The sequence below is a fragment of the Sphaeramia orbicularis genome, chromosome 9 (genome assembly GCF_902148855.1).
Source record: "Sphaeramia orbicularis chromosome 9, fSphaOr1.1, whole genome shotgun sequence".
Taxonomy (NCBI): domain Eukaryota; kingdom Metazoa; phylum Chordata; class Actinopteri; order Kurtiformes; family Apogonidae; genus Sphaeramia; species Sphaeramia orbicularis.
The window spans coordinates 28,184,551-28,198,273 of record NC_043965.1 but is presented as its reverse complement, the minus strand read 5'-3'; the positions used below and the strand labels follow the sequence as shown (position 1 = coordinate 28,198,273).

Here is a 13,723-nt window from a genome sequence, read left to right as displayed (position 1 = left end):
AAATATAAAAGACAGTTAATGCAAAAGAAAAAAACACATTTGTACTCTTTTATTCCCTCACCCAATGAGAATCAATAAGAAAATCGAGAAGGAATTGGATCAATAAGCAAAATCGATAATGGAATCATTAAATTTTTAACATTTCCCATCTGTATTCCAGATAATATGATTTGCATTACAGATTTCCCCCCCAGCATGATGTACAATCAGTGATGCCAGTAATATCAATAACACCATCAGGGTAGAAAAAATATTAGTCCTCCACCTGAAACACATCGTGTCTCACATGACATCTTTGCAGCGGAGCATGGCTTTTGTGATGATGAATGCGACTTGCAACCTTGGCTATCCTTAAGTGATTTCCTCTTTATTAACCAATCATTTCAAGCATTTTAGAATGAATGCAGTCCTTTATGAGCAGATATTTTATTTACACAGTACACACATCTAGGTTATGACAATCAAGCTCATTCATTTTCCCTCGTTTTAAGTCTCTGGTAGCATTCATTTCCAATCTGATAACACTGTATTACTTTGTACTTAGATGTTCCATATATTTCCGCACCTTAAACATGTTGGCTTTGATTAGCACAACATCATCAGAATCTTAACCCATAAAGACCCAAAGAGCCACCGGCGACCAAAACCATCTACTGATCTAAACTGTTTAATACCTGTTGATCCACTAATCCTATCAATACGTGTAAATAATTGGTGTAAAATACAGTTGGTCATGTTTTCATGGTCATCAGATATGACCCATTTGGACATTCACAGGCTCTGTAGTTACTGTGGAAACATTGTCATCTTCTACAACACTGATTCACCAGTAAAACCCATCGTGCTAGATCAATGACAGTGGTTGGACACACTTGTTTTTACATTCAGTTAGCAATAGCCTTGCTGAAAAAGTCACTTTTTCTTGAGTTTTCTCTGTTTTTGATATGAAAACCCTCAACTTATATCTGAGCTTTAATGAACATCTACATTATCAGTAAATTAAATATGGGAAAATACCTGATTTACACTGAGCAAATGCAAAATTAGGAAGATACTGTACAATCAATGGTAATAAATCACTTAAGAAAGTTTAAATATAGAGAAAAATTCATTTGAGAACTACCACAGAAGTAGCCCTAGGTCCTTATAGGTTAAGTGATGGTACCTCTCAAACAAAAACGTAGCAAACTAAAATTATTAATTTAATAGTCATTTAAAAAATGTATTATTCATTTAAAAAAATGATATTGTAATGTAAGCTTTAGTTTTTGTAAATGTATGCAGTCGCCTTTTATAGGCAAATAGCTAATAACTATAAATAACCAATATTTACCTCTGCCAGGAGGTATTGTGATCACTTTGCTCTGTGTGTTTGCGTGTGTGTGTGTGTGTGTGTGTGTGTGTGTTTGTTTGTTTGTTAGCAAGATAACTCAAAAAGTTATGGACAGATTTTCATGAAATTTTCAGGAAATGTTGATACCGGCACAAGGAAGAAATTATTACATTTTGGTGGTGATTGGGGGGAGGCAGATCTGTCTTGGCAGAGGTCTGCGCTCTCCGAGTGCTTTTCTTGTTACCTCTGGGTTTGTTTGTTTGTCGTCTGCTAGCAAGATAACTCAAAATGTTACGGAACGATTTTAATGAAATTTTCAGGAAATGTTGATACTGGCACAAGGAACAAATGATTAAATTTTGGTGGTGATCGGGGGGGGGGGGGGGGGGGGTGACTAATTTGCCTTGGTGGAGGTCTGTGCTCTCCAAGTGCTTTTCTAGTTCATGATGATTTTATGAACCATCTCATCATAGATTGGTTTTGCAAGATTATAGCTGTATATCATAATGCACATGTGCAACTGTAAAAGTGTCCAGTATTTGGACCTACGTTTGTATTTAAAGGGGGTATATATTTCTACACTCAAATATTAAACAATGAAAACATCACTCAAGTGTTTAGAATAAAGGCCTCTGTAGTTATACCAGAGATGCCACTGTAGTGAACAGTAAATATATTGTATGACCTGAAAATGAAGGTCATTTGTAATTTGAATTTGTTTTCTGTCTAAAAATAGAGCTAAGCTAGCAGAGATATAATGTGAACTATCAGCTGACACAGGTGTAAACAGTGAGCTCAATAGTTTATTTAGTGAGTGACACAGTCTGAAGATACAAAGTGATGTTTGGTTGGTGGTTTTGGTAGCTGTAAGTGTGTTCTGGTTCAGTACTTCCCCCTATTGTTTGGAATATCAATATTACATGTTGCGCCTTAAACATGTCTTGAACTCTGGTGAGAATTTTTTTTTTTTTTTTTAATTTTCTGGTTTTGTTTAACACATGTACAATGTTTCTTATTGTCTGGGCAACTTTACTTCATGGGAACAGGTACTCACTGCATACTAACTGGTGCCTGTTGAAGACATTTATATACATCACATTTTAAAGGAGTTTTTTTAAATACTGCATACAATATTTCCTTGAACTTTCTTGTTTTAGCAAAAGCAGCTACTGATCTGAAATGATGATCTTATCAATACAGCTAGATAAACCAGGTAAAACTCCAGCTTTTCAGGGGCATCAGATATGACCTATTTGGATGTCCAGAGGCTCCGCAGTGAACGTGGAAGTATTGTTTTCTGCAGCACTGATTCACAAATAACACCCATGTAGTTTGACAAATGCCAGTGGTGGCTTATTTTTGCGTTCAGATTATGATATTTTTGCTGAAAAAGTCACGTTTGCTTCAATTTCCATTGAACAAGGCAGCCTAGAAGGTCAGAGAAGTCATTTGTGAGAGTCGCCCTTCACTTCTTCACACAGGCAGAGAAATTGCTGGCTGATGTGCCCTTGAGCAAGACACTGAATCCCAGGCACCTGACGTGGCAGCCCACTTCTTCAAGTGTGCAGCATATTCAGCGATTAACTGATGGGTTTAAAACAGAAAGTCAATTTCAGTGTATGTTGAATGCAAAATATAGACTGATTCCTTTTTCTGTTCTTTCTATTCTTTTTTGATATTTTGACCTTTGTAAAATAAATTAAATATGATACAATATCTAATTTTCACTGAAAATGCAAAAAGCAGATGATAATATCTTTATAAATGGTGATAAACTACAGTGGTGGAGGAAAGGGTTTTGGGCATGGAGTAATATATTGCATTAACAATCCCTCTTAAGTCATTGATATTGATATTGTATTGTTCCATTCTTCTAACCCACATGCTAACCTCCTGCATGTGCACCGTTCCATCAAGAACAAAACATGGATGTTTCAGCAAGATAATGCCCCTTGACAAATTAAAACTGTCAAGAATTTAGCTTTTTTAGTTTTTTTCTTCTTAACGTAAACAAAAATAATGATAATTTGCAACCACACCTTTTGAAACTCACACACACACAAAAAAAAATTCCTGCAAATATTTCATGATAAAATTTGAGATTGTGTAAAATTTTAAGTGTGTGTAGTCCCACATTATGTAATAATGGTGCAATATGTAATACTGTAACGATTTTTCAACTCATTATGTAATAACGCCGCATTTTATAACATGTTGCATTGTGTAATAAAATTCTTGAACCCATTTTATAATAAACTTTACCACATTTTGAAATAATTTATGACATATTGCAACAGTTTCTACAAAAAGTTATTTTAGGAAATGTAATAGTTTGGTGCATTATGTAATAAACCATCAAAATTGATGCCTTAATTGGAAAAACCATCAAACCAGCAGAGCAACAGTAAGCATTCCAGCTTAATTAAAAAACTATTAGGATGTTTCATTTGTCAAACCTAAATCAAATATAACTTCATTATAATGGAGAATGTGTTTGCAAGCTAGAGACAAAAGCTGCATTAATTAAGTATTACTGACAAGAAACGTACCGCTGCACAGGAATTTGGATAATACAATACATATAATACTGTGTTTTCACAATGTGGAACCAGCTCGACTCGACTCGGGTACCAGGTACTATTCGTGGAGACCGTTTCCATTACAGGATACTATCGACTTTAGAGTACCTGGACGTCATAGCGATGCGGTGTGCAACTTCTGTGACGTCTGCTCATAGAGTTGCAGATAAACTCGCTCGTTGTGTGTTGACCCGTTAAGCTCATGCAGAATTTTTTCGTCTGCCACCAAGGACAGAAATGTCTGAACCTCCTCGACCGACCACAGTGTCATTTTGAGGGCGGACATCATGGATTAACCTACCAGTGTATTTACTGTAAACTTCTGAATCTGTTTTTTTTAAAATGGTGGGGCACGCATTGACGGCGCAGAGACAAGTCTCTGACTAATCAGGGGTCTGCAGTGTTTACATGTCACATTTTAGTATCTCTTCACGCATTTTGGAACGTTGGTGGAGCAGATACCCAAAAACTAGTTCCGGGCACCAGATTCCAGGTTCTTTTATGTAATGGAAATGCAAAAAGGCTGGGTTGGCTTGAGCCGGTACCACGTAGTGGAAACGTGGCATATGTTATTACAAAATGCGAGAAAGTTTATAACAAAATGCATTCAAGAATTTTATTACAAAATGCAGTGTTATTACATAATGAGGTGAAAAATTATTACATTATTACATATTCCACCATGATTACATAATGTGGCATAATGGGGTCCAAAAACTTTTTGTTTTTTCCAGTATTGCACTTAGGAAAGATTGAATTTAGATTTGAAAAAAAAAACAAAACAAAAAAAAACACAAGCCTGGAGTGCTGCGTGGGTATCAATGGTCTTCTTTCCTGGCTTCTGGTGCTCATCAGCGTTGGGATCCAAATACTTTTGTTTGTAAAAACTGAGGCACTCAGAGTAGGGCTGAAATTAAAAAGCCTTCATTAAAGCATGGCCAAACAAATATATTTTTATTTGTTTGGCCATGCTTTAATAAAGGCTTTTTAATTTCAGCCCTTACTCTGAGTGCCTCAGTTTTTACAAACAAAACAAAACAAAAATCATCTGGAACTCAGCACAAAAACAGTTAAGAACCCGAGAAATAAATATTGTGCTCATTATAACCTTCTAAAATGGCAAAGCAAAAGGTGGTCCAAGACTTTTGCATCGAACTCCAGTCAGATGAAAGCAGCGTTTTATTATGAAAATATTCCTCAGCGTGTCTTATTTTGTAGGCGCTGACCGGAAGTTGAGTTTCTTCTAACGGTGTGGACTTGACGCTCGTGGTCCGGGAGCAGTGAGCGCACACGTCGCTCTCTCCACTACATCGCACCACTGCGGTAGGAGAGGGGAAGACAGCAGCAGAAAGAGGGGGAACCTGGCAGGCACAATCCACTTGTTCCTGCACGGAAGAAATTAATAATAATAATAGTAATAATAATAGTAAAATAATAATAATAATAAAAAAAGAAAAAAAAAAATCGAGTGCGCTGACTTTCCCACAGAGGAGGACTTTACCTGGAGGACGTACAGGACTGAGGCTCACAGGGCAGATCGGTGAGAAAGGAGGAGGGAGAACTTTTGGCTTTTGTGTCTCCGTGATTTTTTATTTTTGTGACCACATCTCCATAACCTTGGAAGTCAGACCTGTTCGTTCCGAGAGAGGATGGGACCGCTACTCTTTTCCATCGCCCTGTGTTTGAGCACCGCTGTCCCGCAGCATGTGGAAGGTGAGTGGAAAAGTGACTGTCTTCCATGTCCACAGTGGAAACATCTGCCACACAAATCACCACACACTGATCAGTATCTTGGCTGGATCTGAAATCAGACTGTGTTCAGATTCAGATTCAGACCAGACCAGTACGCACGGGTCGGCATTGGAAACCCTCATCTTTAATATATATATATATATATGTGCACTACACTTAAGTTATTTTCTCTATTTATGTTTTAAAGGACACTTGTTCGAGTAGATAATTCTATTCTGATGGGTCTGAGATTAGGAGCCACATCAGTCCGTGCGTCAAGAGCGCACATTTAAAGTCTATAATGCGCACACGGCTGCTCCACTGTGTACATGTTCGATCATCTTCAGCTCCTAAAGGATTAAAAAAAACAGAAGCTGCAGGTCCAGGGATGAATGGATGGATGCAATGGATGGTCCCAGTCGATTTGGCCACTTTTTTTTTTTTTTTTTTTCCCCTAATATCACAGAAATAGAAGGAGATAAATGGAAAGGTTTGTGTCTGTGGGCTGAAGGCAGACCGAGATGCTATCACTTAGAGGAGATATGCAGGAGAGCCCTTTTTATTAGTTGCAGCTCGGTGCTATTATTGACTAAAATGACATCATAAGAAGGTCAGCTGCATGTTCAAAATCGAACACCCCCAGCCAAAAAAGACAGACCGGCTTATGTGCATCAGCCAATTGACCAGTTGACCTGCCAGATCAGCATCCAAATAACTCCACATCACATCCATCCAACCTTTACCCCTCTCAGTTTTCCTGTGATGGGAGTATCTAAGCGTTTGCCTCTGCTGTATATTTTCCATGTACAGTGCAGAACTGTAACCTACCTGTGGGATTTGAAGAAAAGAAAGCAGTGTAGCCCTTATGGAAGTGGGTCATGCCATCTTCCCTGTCTCTGTTCATTTGGCAAGCGCTCGCCTCAGGAGTCACACATGTCAGACAGACCTCAGTCTCTAAACTAGAAGTGTGCCTTAAGCGCAGTTTCTAAGGCCCCCCTTAAGCCTTGCAGTGTCAACTCAGAGTCAGCCGTTACAAGACATAATACTCCCTGCTAGGCTGGTGTAATGAATGCAGAGGAAAGCAGGGAGCCGTGGTGCCGTGGGTCGTTTTGTTTCAAGGCTCAGCGAGTTAAAAATACACCCTCAGCTAGTACCTCAATTAATCATATCCCAGTTAAATTTGGGATATTGTGAAGGGATTTTGTCCATCTAACGACAAGACAATCTGAGGAGGGGGTGGAACTGAATGGAGTGTGATAATCTTTGTATGATGTGCTATTTTAGCAGCAGAGCATTTTATCTGACTGTATTGTATTGGATAACATTCCAGAGTCAGAGGGAAAATAAGCTCTATAAAGGTCTACCAGTGTTTCATCTCCCAAATGAAAGAGAAAACGGCGCTGTGATCATTAGAACTGCTCTCTTTTGGTAATCCACAAATGCCACCTTCTGTACTCAACCTTTTTCCGTGGCTCAAGGTAGCAGGTGTCTTCAGAGACAGGTGCTAACAAACACTCTATTGAAGATGTCACAGGCTAGCTTTGTCCTCTGAAACAAATTGATGGGGTAGAAACATTCGCCTTCAGGTAGAACAGACTGCATTGTTCCGAGTCAGTGTGCAATACATCACTTCCTCCGGTCGGTTACTGGTGCTGACTCTCACACATTGTTTAAGGGCCCGGCCTGTCGAGCTGGACAGAGCACATGACTGCACCCATGGGTCCGCTCGACGGAAATGTAAGATTAAGCTTGTTTAGAGAGTCAGATTTAAATAGAATTTTTATGCATCTTAATTTTAGTCTCAATTTTGTTATAATAGCCGTGCAATTAGATCCTTTTAGGCAAATCGGCTGCCATCTGGAAAGGCAGGGTATTGTCTGTTGTTAGTGAAACATGAGCCACTTACTGTCGGTAACTGTTCATCGTCTTCAAAGATTTCCCTCCACAGTTAATAAAATTGTACGCTGATGTAGAAATGTTATGCTGTCATTTTTGATTGGCCCCCGATTAGTCGGCAAGCTAACACACCACAAAAATAAGCCTTTAAAACTTTGGCCAAACACTGACAGCAGGCCGCTTCTTTAGTAGAAGGACTGACATCTGGCACATCTGGATAAACAACAGACCTGGCTGGAAATAAGAGGGAGTGGAGTGTCTGGATGCAACTAAAAACTGTCGACAGCTGTTGAGTTAAAGCACATAAGGTAAAAAAAAAACTAACTGGCCTTTTGTAATTTCACTACCTAATCCTGATTTAATTTGGGGTAACTTTAAATTACATTATTGTTGGATAACTGTATGCTTGAATGCATGTAGATTATTGCAACCTATCTGAAATCTCATTACATTTACTGACCACTGAAGGTTACAGTTGATGTACAGGTGACTTTTGATAATAATGCAACCCACCCCTGCACCGCCCTTCACTCTGCTTTTAAATGGCACAGAGTTTAATCAGCACAAAGAGGTCAGACCTCTGTCAGATCGGCAGCCATGATAACCAAAGGAATCGAAGCACCTCATTGGTCGACAGCCCACGTATGTAGTCTATGTGGTATCGGTATGGAATCAATCTGTGTGTTCAGACTTCACCTGTCTCTGCTGTGGCATTGGCTGCTGTCATTGTCTTCACTCTTTCACATTTGCAGAACTTTATTGAGCTATTCATTCCGAGTGCACGTGTTCTTTAATCCTATTAATATTTGCAGGAGAGCTCATTTGTCTCCAATCCTGACAAGTTAATGACTGTAGTGCTATGTGTCTTTGCTATAGTCGGGCCTCTGTTGTCCTGCCTACATTACATGCTTGACTTATTGGGAGTTCACAAGTGGGACAGTTACACAGGTTGAAAGGACATACGCTTAAGGAGGTGCTTAGCAGATAACTTTAATACGGCTCAGGCGAGAAAGGGCGGAGTGGTGGAATGAATTGTTCAAGCCAAGAGCAGAACATTTCAGACAGAAAGAGGAATCGGTCTAGTGTTTGTGTTAACAATACACTGATTTTGCACTTGACCGGATATTTAAAAATCCTATCCTATGCAAAAAAAAAAGCACCATGTACGATTGTGACAGCTGACTCAAGCACCAATCTTCTTAGTGTTATATTAATGCCACTGTGAAAATACAAACTGTGACTGTGCCAGGAAGAAAAAAACAAAACAAAACAAAACAAAAAATCTGCCACCCACTTAAAGAGTAAAAAGATTACTCAAATATATCGCTTGTAGTGTCAGTTCATGTTGGGTAGACTTTACTTTTCAGCTGAGAATATGCACGCTTCCTTTCATAGTTGGAGCATTCATAAAGCCACATGCTGGTTTTAAGTAATCCCACTGGGTCACGACAAATGACTCAAGTTTTGGAGGCTTGAGCGTACCCAAACTGCAGACCCACTGTGTGTGTGTGTGAGTGTGTGTGTGTGTGTTGCAAAAGTATCAGATAATGAAGTTATGTGATGTCTTCTTGGAAATGCATGAACGGTAACAACTGCGACATTGTTTGGAATTGTTTATGGGTCGAGGCTGAGGTTTACTAGTCTCTTGACTCGGATTTAGCAGCATAAATATAACTGGCAAGAGCAGAAGGTTTGTTTACTTGACAATAAAACACAGACATCGCCAAGCTACGTAATCTGTCAAAGTGCTGCTCTGTGTTGAGTGGTGAAAAGAACTTCATCGTGGTGTCAGGAAGCTGTTTGATCAGATTTGCACTTGACAAAGGAAATGTCTGAAAATCATCTTGATATGAGAGAAGTTGATCATTATAGTGTGATTCATCTGCTTGGATAGTTTTTGTCTGTGTTTATTCGCTACAGACTAGAGGTGAATGTGTTGCTTGTTGTGTATTGTTATTTAATATAATCACATACATTTATCATGTCGTGGCTAACTGTACAAGTTACAATGACTAGATGGGTTTAATAAAAACAGACTTTTTTGACTCACTATAATAGAATACCTTATAATCCTTTGTTAATTGAATATCCATTACGGTAGGGCTGCAACTAACAATAATTTTAATAATCGATTAATCTGTACATTATTTTAATAACTAATCAATTCATCAGAAAAACACAAAAGACTCAATTCTGAAAGATTGGTGTTTAACCCAAAGCAATATAGGCTACAGACACGTCACTAATGATTACATCCCCGCATTGGCTTCAGGTATAGTTAGTGACCGCTAGCCTGCTACCTGGACTTGTTATGACTAGAGACTAGCAAACTATAGTCTTCAACCAGCTCCAGTTGTAGGCTATCAAACTAGTCAATGATTGGTAACGTTAGTCTGGTGGCCTGATAAACGAAGATGGATGAAAATGTTATAATTGCAGCAATAGTGTCTAATTAGCTAGCTATAGTAATCACGACATGTAGGCTATCTTAAGATCGGTTTACACTACAGGGTGGGGAAGCAAAATTTACAATGAACATTTAGTTGTTTTTTCTCAGCAGGCACTACGTCAATTGTTTTGAAACCAAACATATATTGATGTCATAATCATACCTAACACTATTATCCATAGCTTTTCAGAAACTTTTGCCCATATGAGTAATAAGGAAAGCAAACGTCAAAGAGTGTGTGATTTGCTGAATGCACTCGTCACACCAAAAGAGATTTCAAAAATAGTTGGAGTGTCCATAAAGACTGTTTATAATGTAAAGAAGAGAATGACTATGAGCAAAACTATTACGAGAAAGTCTGGAAGATACTATTAAAGAAGAATGGGAGAAGTTGTCACCCGAATATTTGAGGAACACTTGCGCAAGTTTCAGGAAGCGTGTGAAGGCAGTTATTGAGAAAGAAGGAGGACACAGAATAAAAACATTTTCTATTATGTACATTTTCTTGTGGCAAATAAATTCTCATGACTTTCAATAAACTAATTGGTCATACACTGTCTTTCAATCCCTGCCTCAAAATATTGTAAATTTTGCTTCCCCACCCTGTATGTGCACAGTGGCCATGACAGCTCCATTTGCCTGAAATGTAGTGCACTGTCAGATTTTGACCACTTTTTTCTCCATATTCAAGTTTTGTTACATAAACGGTGCACTATGTTTCAGTCAAACAGGGCTGCCGTGGCAACTGGTAACAGAAAGTAAACCTAGCTTTAAAAATCTGGCTCGGCATCCGGAGCCTCAGCCATGCTCCTTCGTGTTTTCCTGTCTTACACTACACAGCATGCGGCTAGAATGGAACACTAGCGTACTTAAGACCCAACGAATTGACTGGCGAATTCGTTGTCAACTCTTTGAAGGATCAATTTGGATTGATTTAATTGATTCATTGTTGTAGCACTACATTACAGTTAGTAGCATTAAGTTACATGAAACTGTATTCTATACTCTTTTTCATGTAGAAAATATTTCAGGGTTCATGTTGGCAAGTGGATTAGAGCTTTTAATCTAAGAAATAGAGACCCAATAATCTTTTACTGCTGTTTTTTCTAATTCTGTTTCTTATTCTCACTCTGTCTCTTCTGCTTGTAAAAGAAATGGGAAGGCGTAGTTTTCATCATTCGGTTCTTGTTAACTTATATAGTATAATTACTTTGCAGGAGCCCAATTATTCCTTTTGGGAGTGAGACTAAAATACTGCAGTTTGATGTCTGTGCTAGAGGAAAAAAAAAGAAGACAAATGTGTGCCAAATGACACATTTTCTTTTTTTGTTTTAATATTGAAACAAATTGATACATCAGTCTACCTTTGCAAATAGGCCATGGCAATGTATGTGCACATTGCTGAATTCTTGAATGTATAATTAAAAAGCTCTAGTTTAACAAAAAAAAAAAAAAAAAGATTATTTGCAAAGTATTCTCAGTATGTTTGCTGCAAAAAGAAGCTCAGACATGCATAGATATAGAAATGAAAACCTTTTTGCTGCATTTTCCTTCTTTTGTTTGATGAAACTAAGTCTGCTTGTGAATATATTGTGTGATTGTGTATGCACGGGTCAGATGTGAGGGGAGTGTGGAGTCAGGGATGGACGGATCGCTGACAAGCATCAGGGCGGATGTTTATTGCATTCCTCACATAAGCCAAGTGCAATTTTTGACTTGTAATGGGCGTGGCCAGAGAGCGCTTTAGATCCACCCATCTTGTCAGGGAGGCATCTGAGTCTGCATCAGCCGTTCATTATCATTGCAGGCCATGAGTGAAAGGATCCACCTTTACACAGCAGATCAATAAGGAGAATAAAGTTGGCTTAAATGTGGCACTGCGGTAGCCTTTCAGTCTGAGGAGGGAGTTCAGCTTGTTTAAACTTTATTGTAAAACAGACGCTTCAAGAGAATGAGATTAAAATTGAAAATGTCATTTTAAGGCTTTAATGCACAGAGTTTGTTTTATGTTTAGTCAAAAGACCGGCTCAGACGTCTCAGCGATGCTATATCTGTTCTCTCTGAGGACATAAAAATATCTTAGTGGTTTCATTTCCCACAAACACTTTTTTGTGCTTTATGTTTTCAGGATTTTAGGATTGTCAGGTAACTGTGTTTGTGTGTGAAGGACACCCACAATCTCGCTTTTTGGTGAATCATAGAGCTTGTGTTATTTTATGTCATCGTACACTGTTTCCAATCCTCACACAAAAACATCAAACAGCATCTAATACCATGCATACACATTACATCAGCGATCCAACAGAGAACACATTGAAATTCATGGACCATGATTGTGATTAAAAACATCATGATATGATCTTTTGGCCAGATTTCCAATGTTGTGGTTTTTATTTCAAGTAAACCCAAAGCTGGAAACATTTACACATGTATTTATTGGACAAGCCTACTTTGGTTGTTGCAGACTGAAGTTAAGCCTGCTTTAGTCAAAATAAGATTGAGGAGTTAAAGAAATGAGCTTTACTTTTGTCTGATAAAGTCCCTCTGCCAGACTCTGGAATGCCACTGCATTTCAATAAGCCCAATCTACTTATTTGAGATCAGATGGGTGCAGGTGGCTTAAGTTCTTACTCTGGCAAGCCCTGAGGAGATGTAGGCTTCTCATTGTTATTCCAGAGACAGGCTGAAATCATGAACCAGTCAATAACATAAAATACATCAGGTTAAAAAGACAGGATTAACACTTACCATTTTTACTCTTTTACATTTTTGCACATAAAAAAAAAAAAAAAAAAAAAATATATATATATATATATATATATATATATATATATATATATATATATATATATATATATATATATATATATAATTTGAATGAACTAAAATGAACATATTTGTTTGCCAGATAAAGCTGAAATCTTTGACTTAATAGCTGTTTTATACTGTTTTTCATCATCTGTGTTTGTGATTATCTCCTGGATTGTGCCTTCATATTTAATCTTCAGACTTCATCTTTGCAGTCTACCGTATTTTAATATCTGATTACATCAATACCTGTACCAAAGATACTGTGTTTTTTTGTATTTTTGTGTGTATGCACATCATGTGGGTTTGAAGCTTGGACAAGTAACCCAGAAATGTCATCACACAAATTTTCGGCAGCAGTTCTGGCTCCTTTGCACAGTGTGAATGTACATGCATACTTTGCTCATTTGCCAAAAAACAAAATGAAAAAGGAAACCCTGTTATCTGTCACATCAACCTGGTTGCTCTTACCTTAAATTGTGCAGTACAAGGTGGCGTCAGATTACTTACTCATCACAAAACAGTGTATACTGTTTTAAAAGTGCAAATTGTTTTTGGTATGGTTTTGCTATTGGCTGCATACAAGGCTGTTTTTTTGATCAACATATATGTGGATTTTTTTGAGATAGAATCATAGTCCACAATCTGAAATGCAATTTTCTCACTTCTTATAAGACTTAGGTAGGTTATTATCAGTTTTCTTATTGTCTTCTTTGGATTCTGGACTCATGCTGTGTCTGATGAATTCATTTTACACTTACCTGATCAGAAACCCTGTGTTTTTCCATCATTTTGGACTAACATCATTACAATAAAGGTTAAACTATTAACTTATTATATTATCCCCATTGAAAAACTCTGCATCTTACCCATAATTCACGCACAGTAGGCCACGTAGTCTTAGCATTAGCATGTAGCATACATTAG

General features: G+C 37.9%; 1 protein-coding gene across 3 annotated transcripts in view; it reads left to right on the top strand.

Annotated features, from left to right (window-relative positions):
- The first annotated feature begins 5,180 nt into the window (after nt 1-5,180).
- edil3a (EGF-like repeats and discoidin I-like domains 3a) overlaps nt 5,181-13,723 on the top strand; it is a 175,284-nt gene continuing 166,741 nt past the window's right edge. For 2 of the 3 annotated variants that reach the window (XM_030143458.1, XM_030143457.1), the window contains exon 1: nt 5,181-5,625. In XM_030143458.1, the coding sequence (XP_029999318.1) occupies nt 5,562-5,625 (64 nt within the window). In that variant the 5' untranslated portion in view covers nt 5,181-5,561. The remainder of the gene's footprint in view (nt 5,626-13,723) is intronic. The other variant, XM_030143456.1, reaches the window with a different exon arrangement.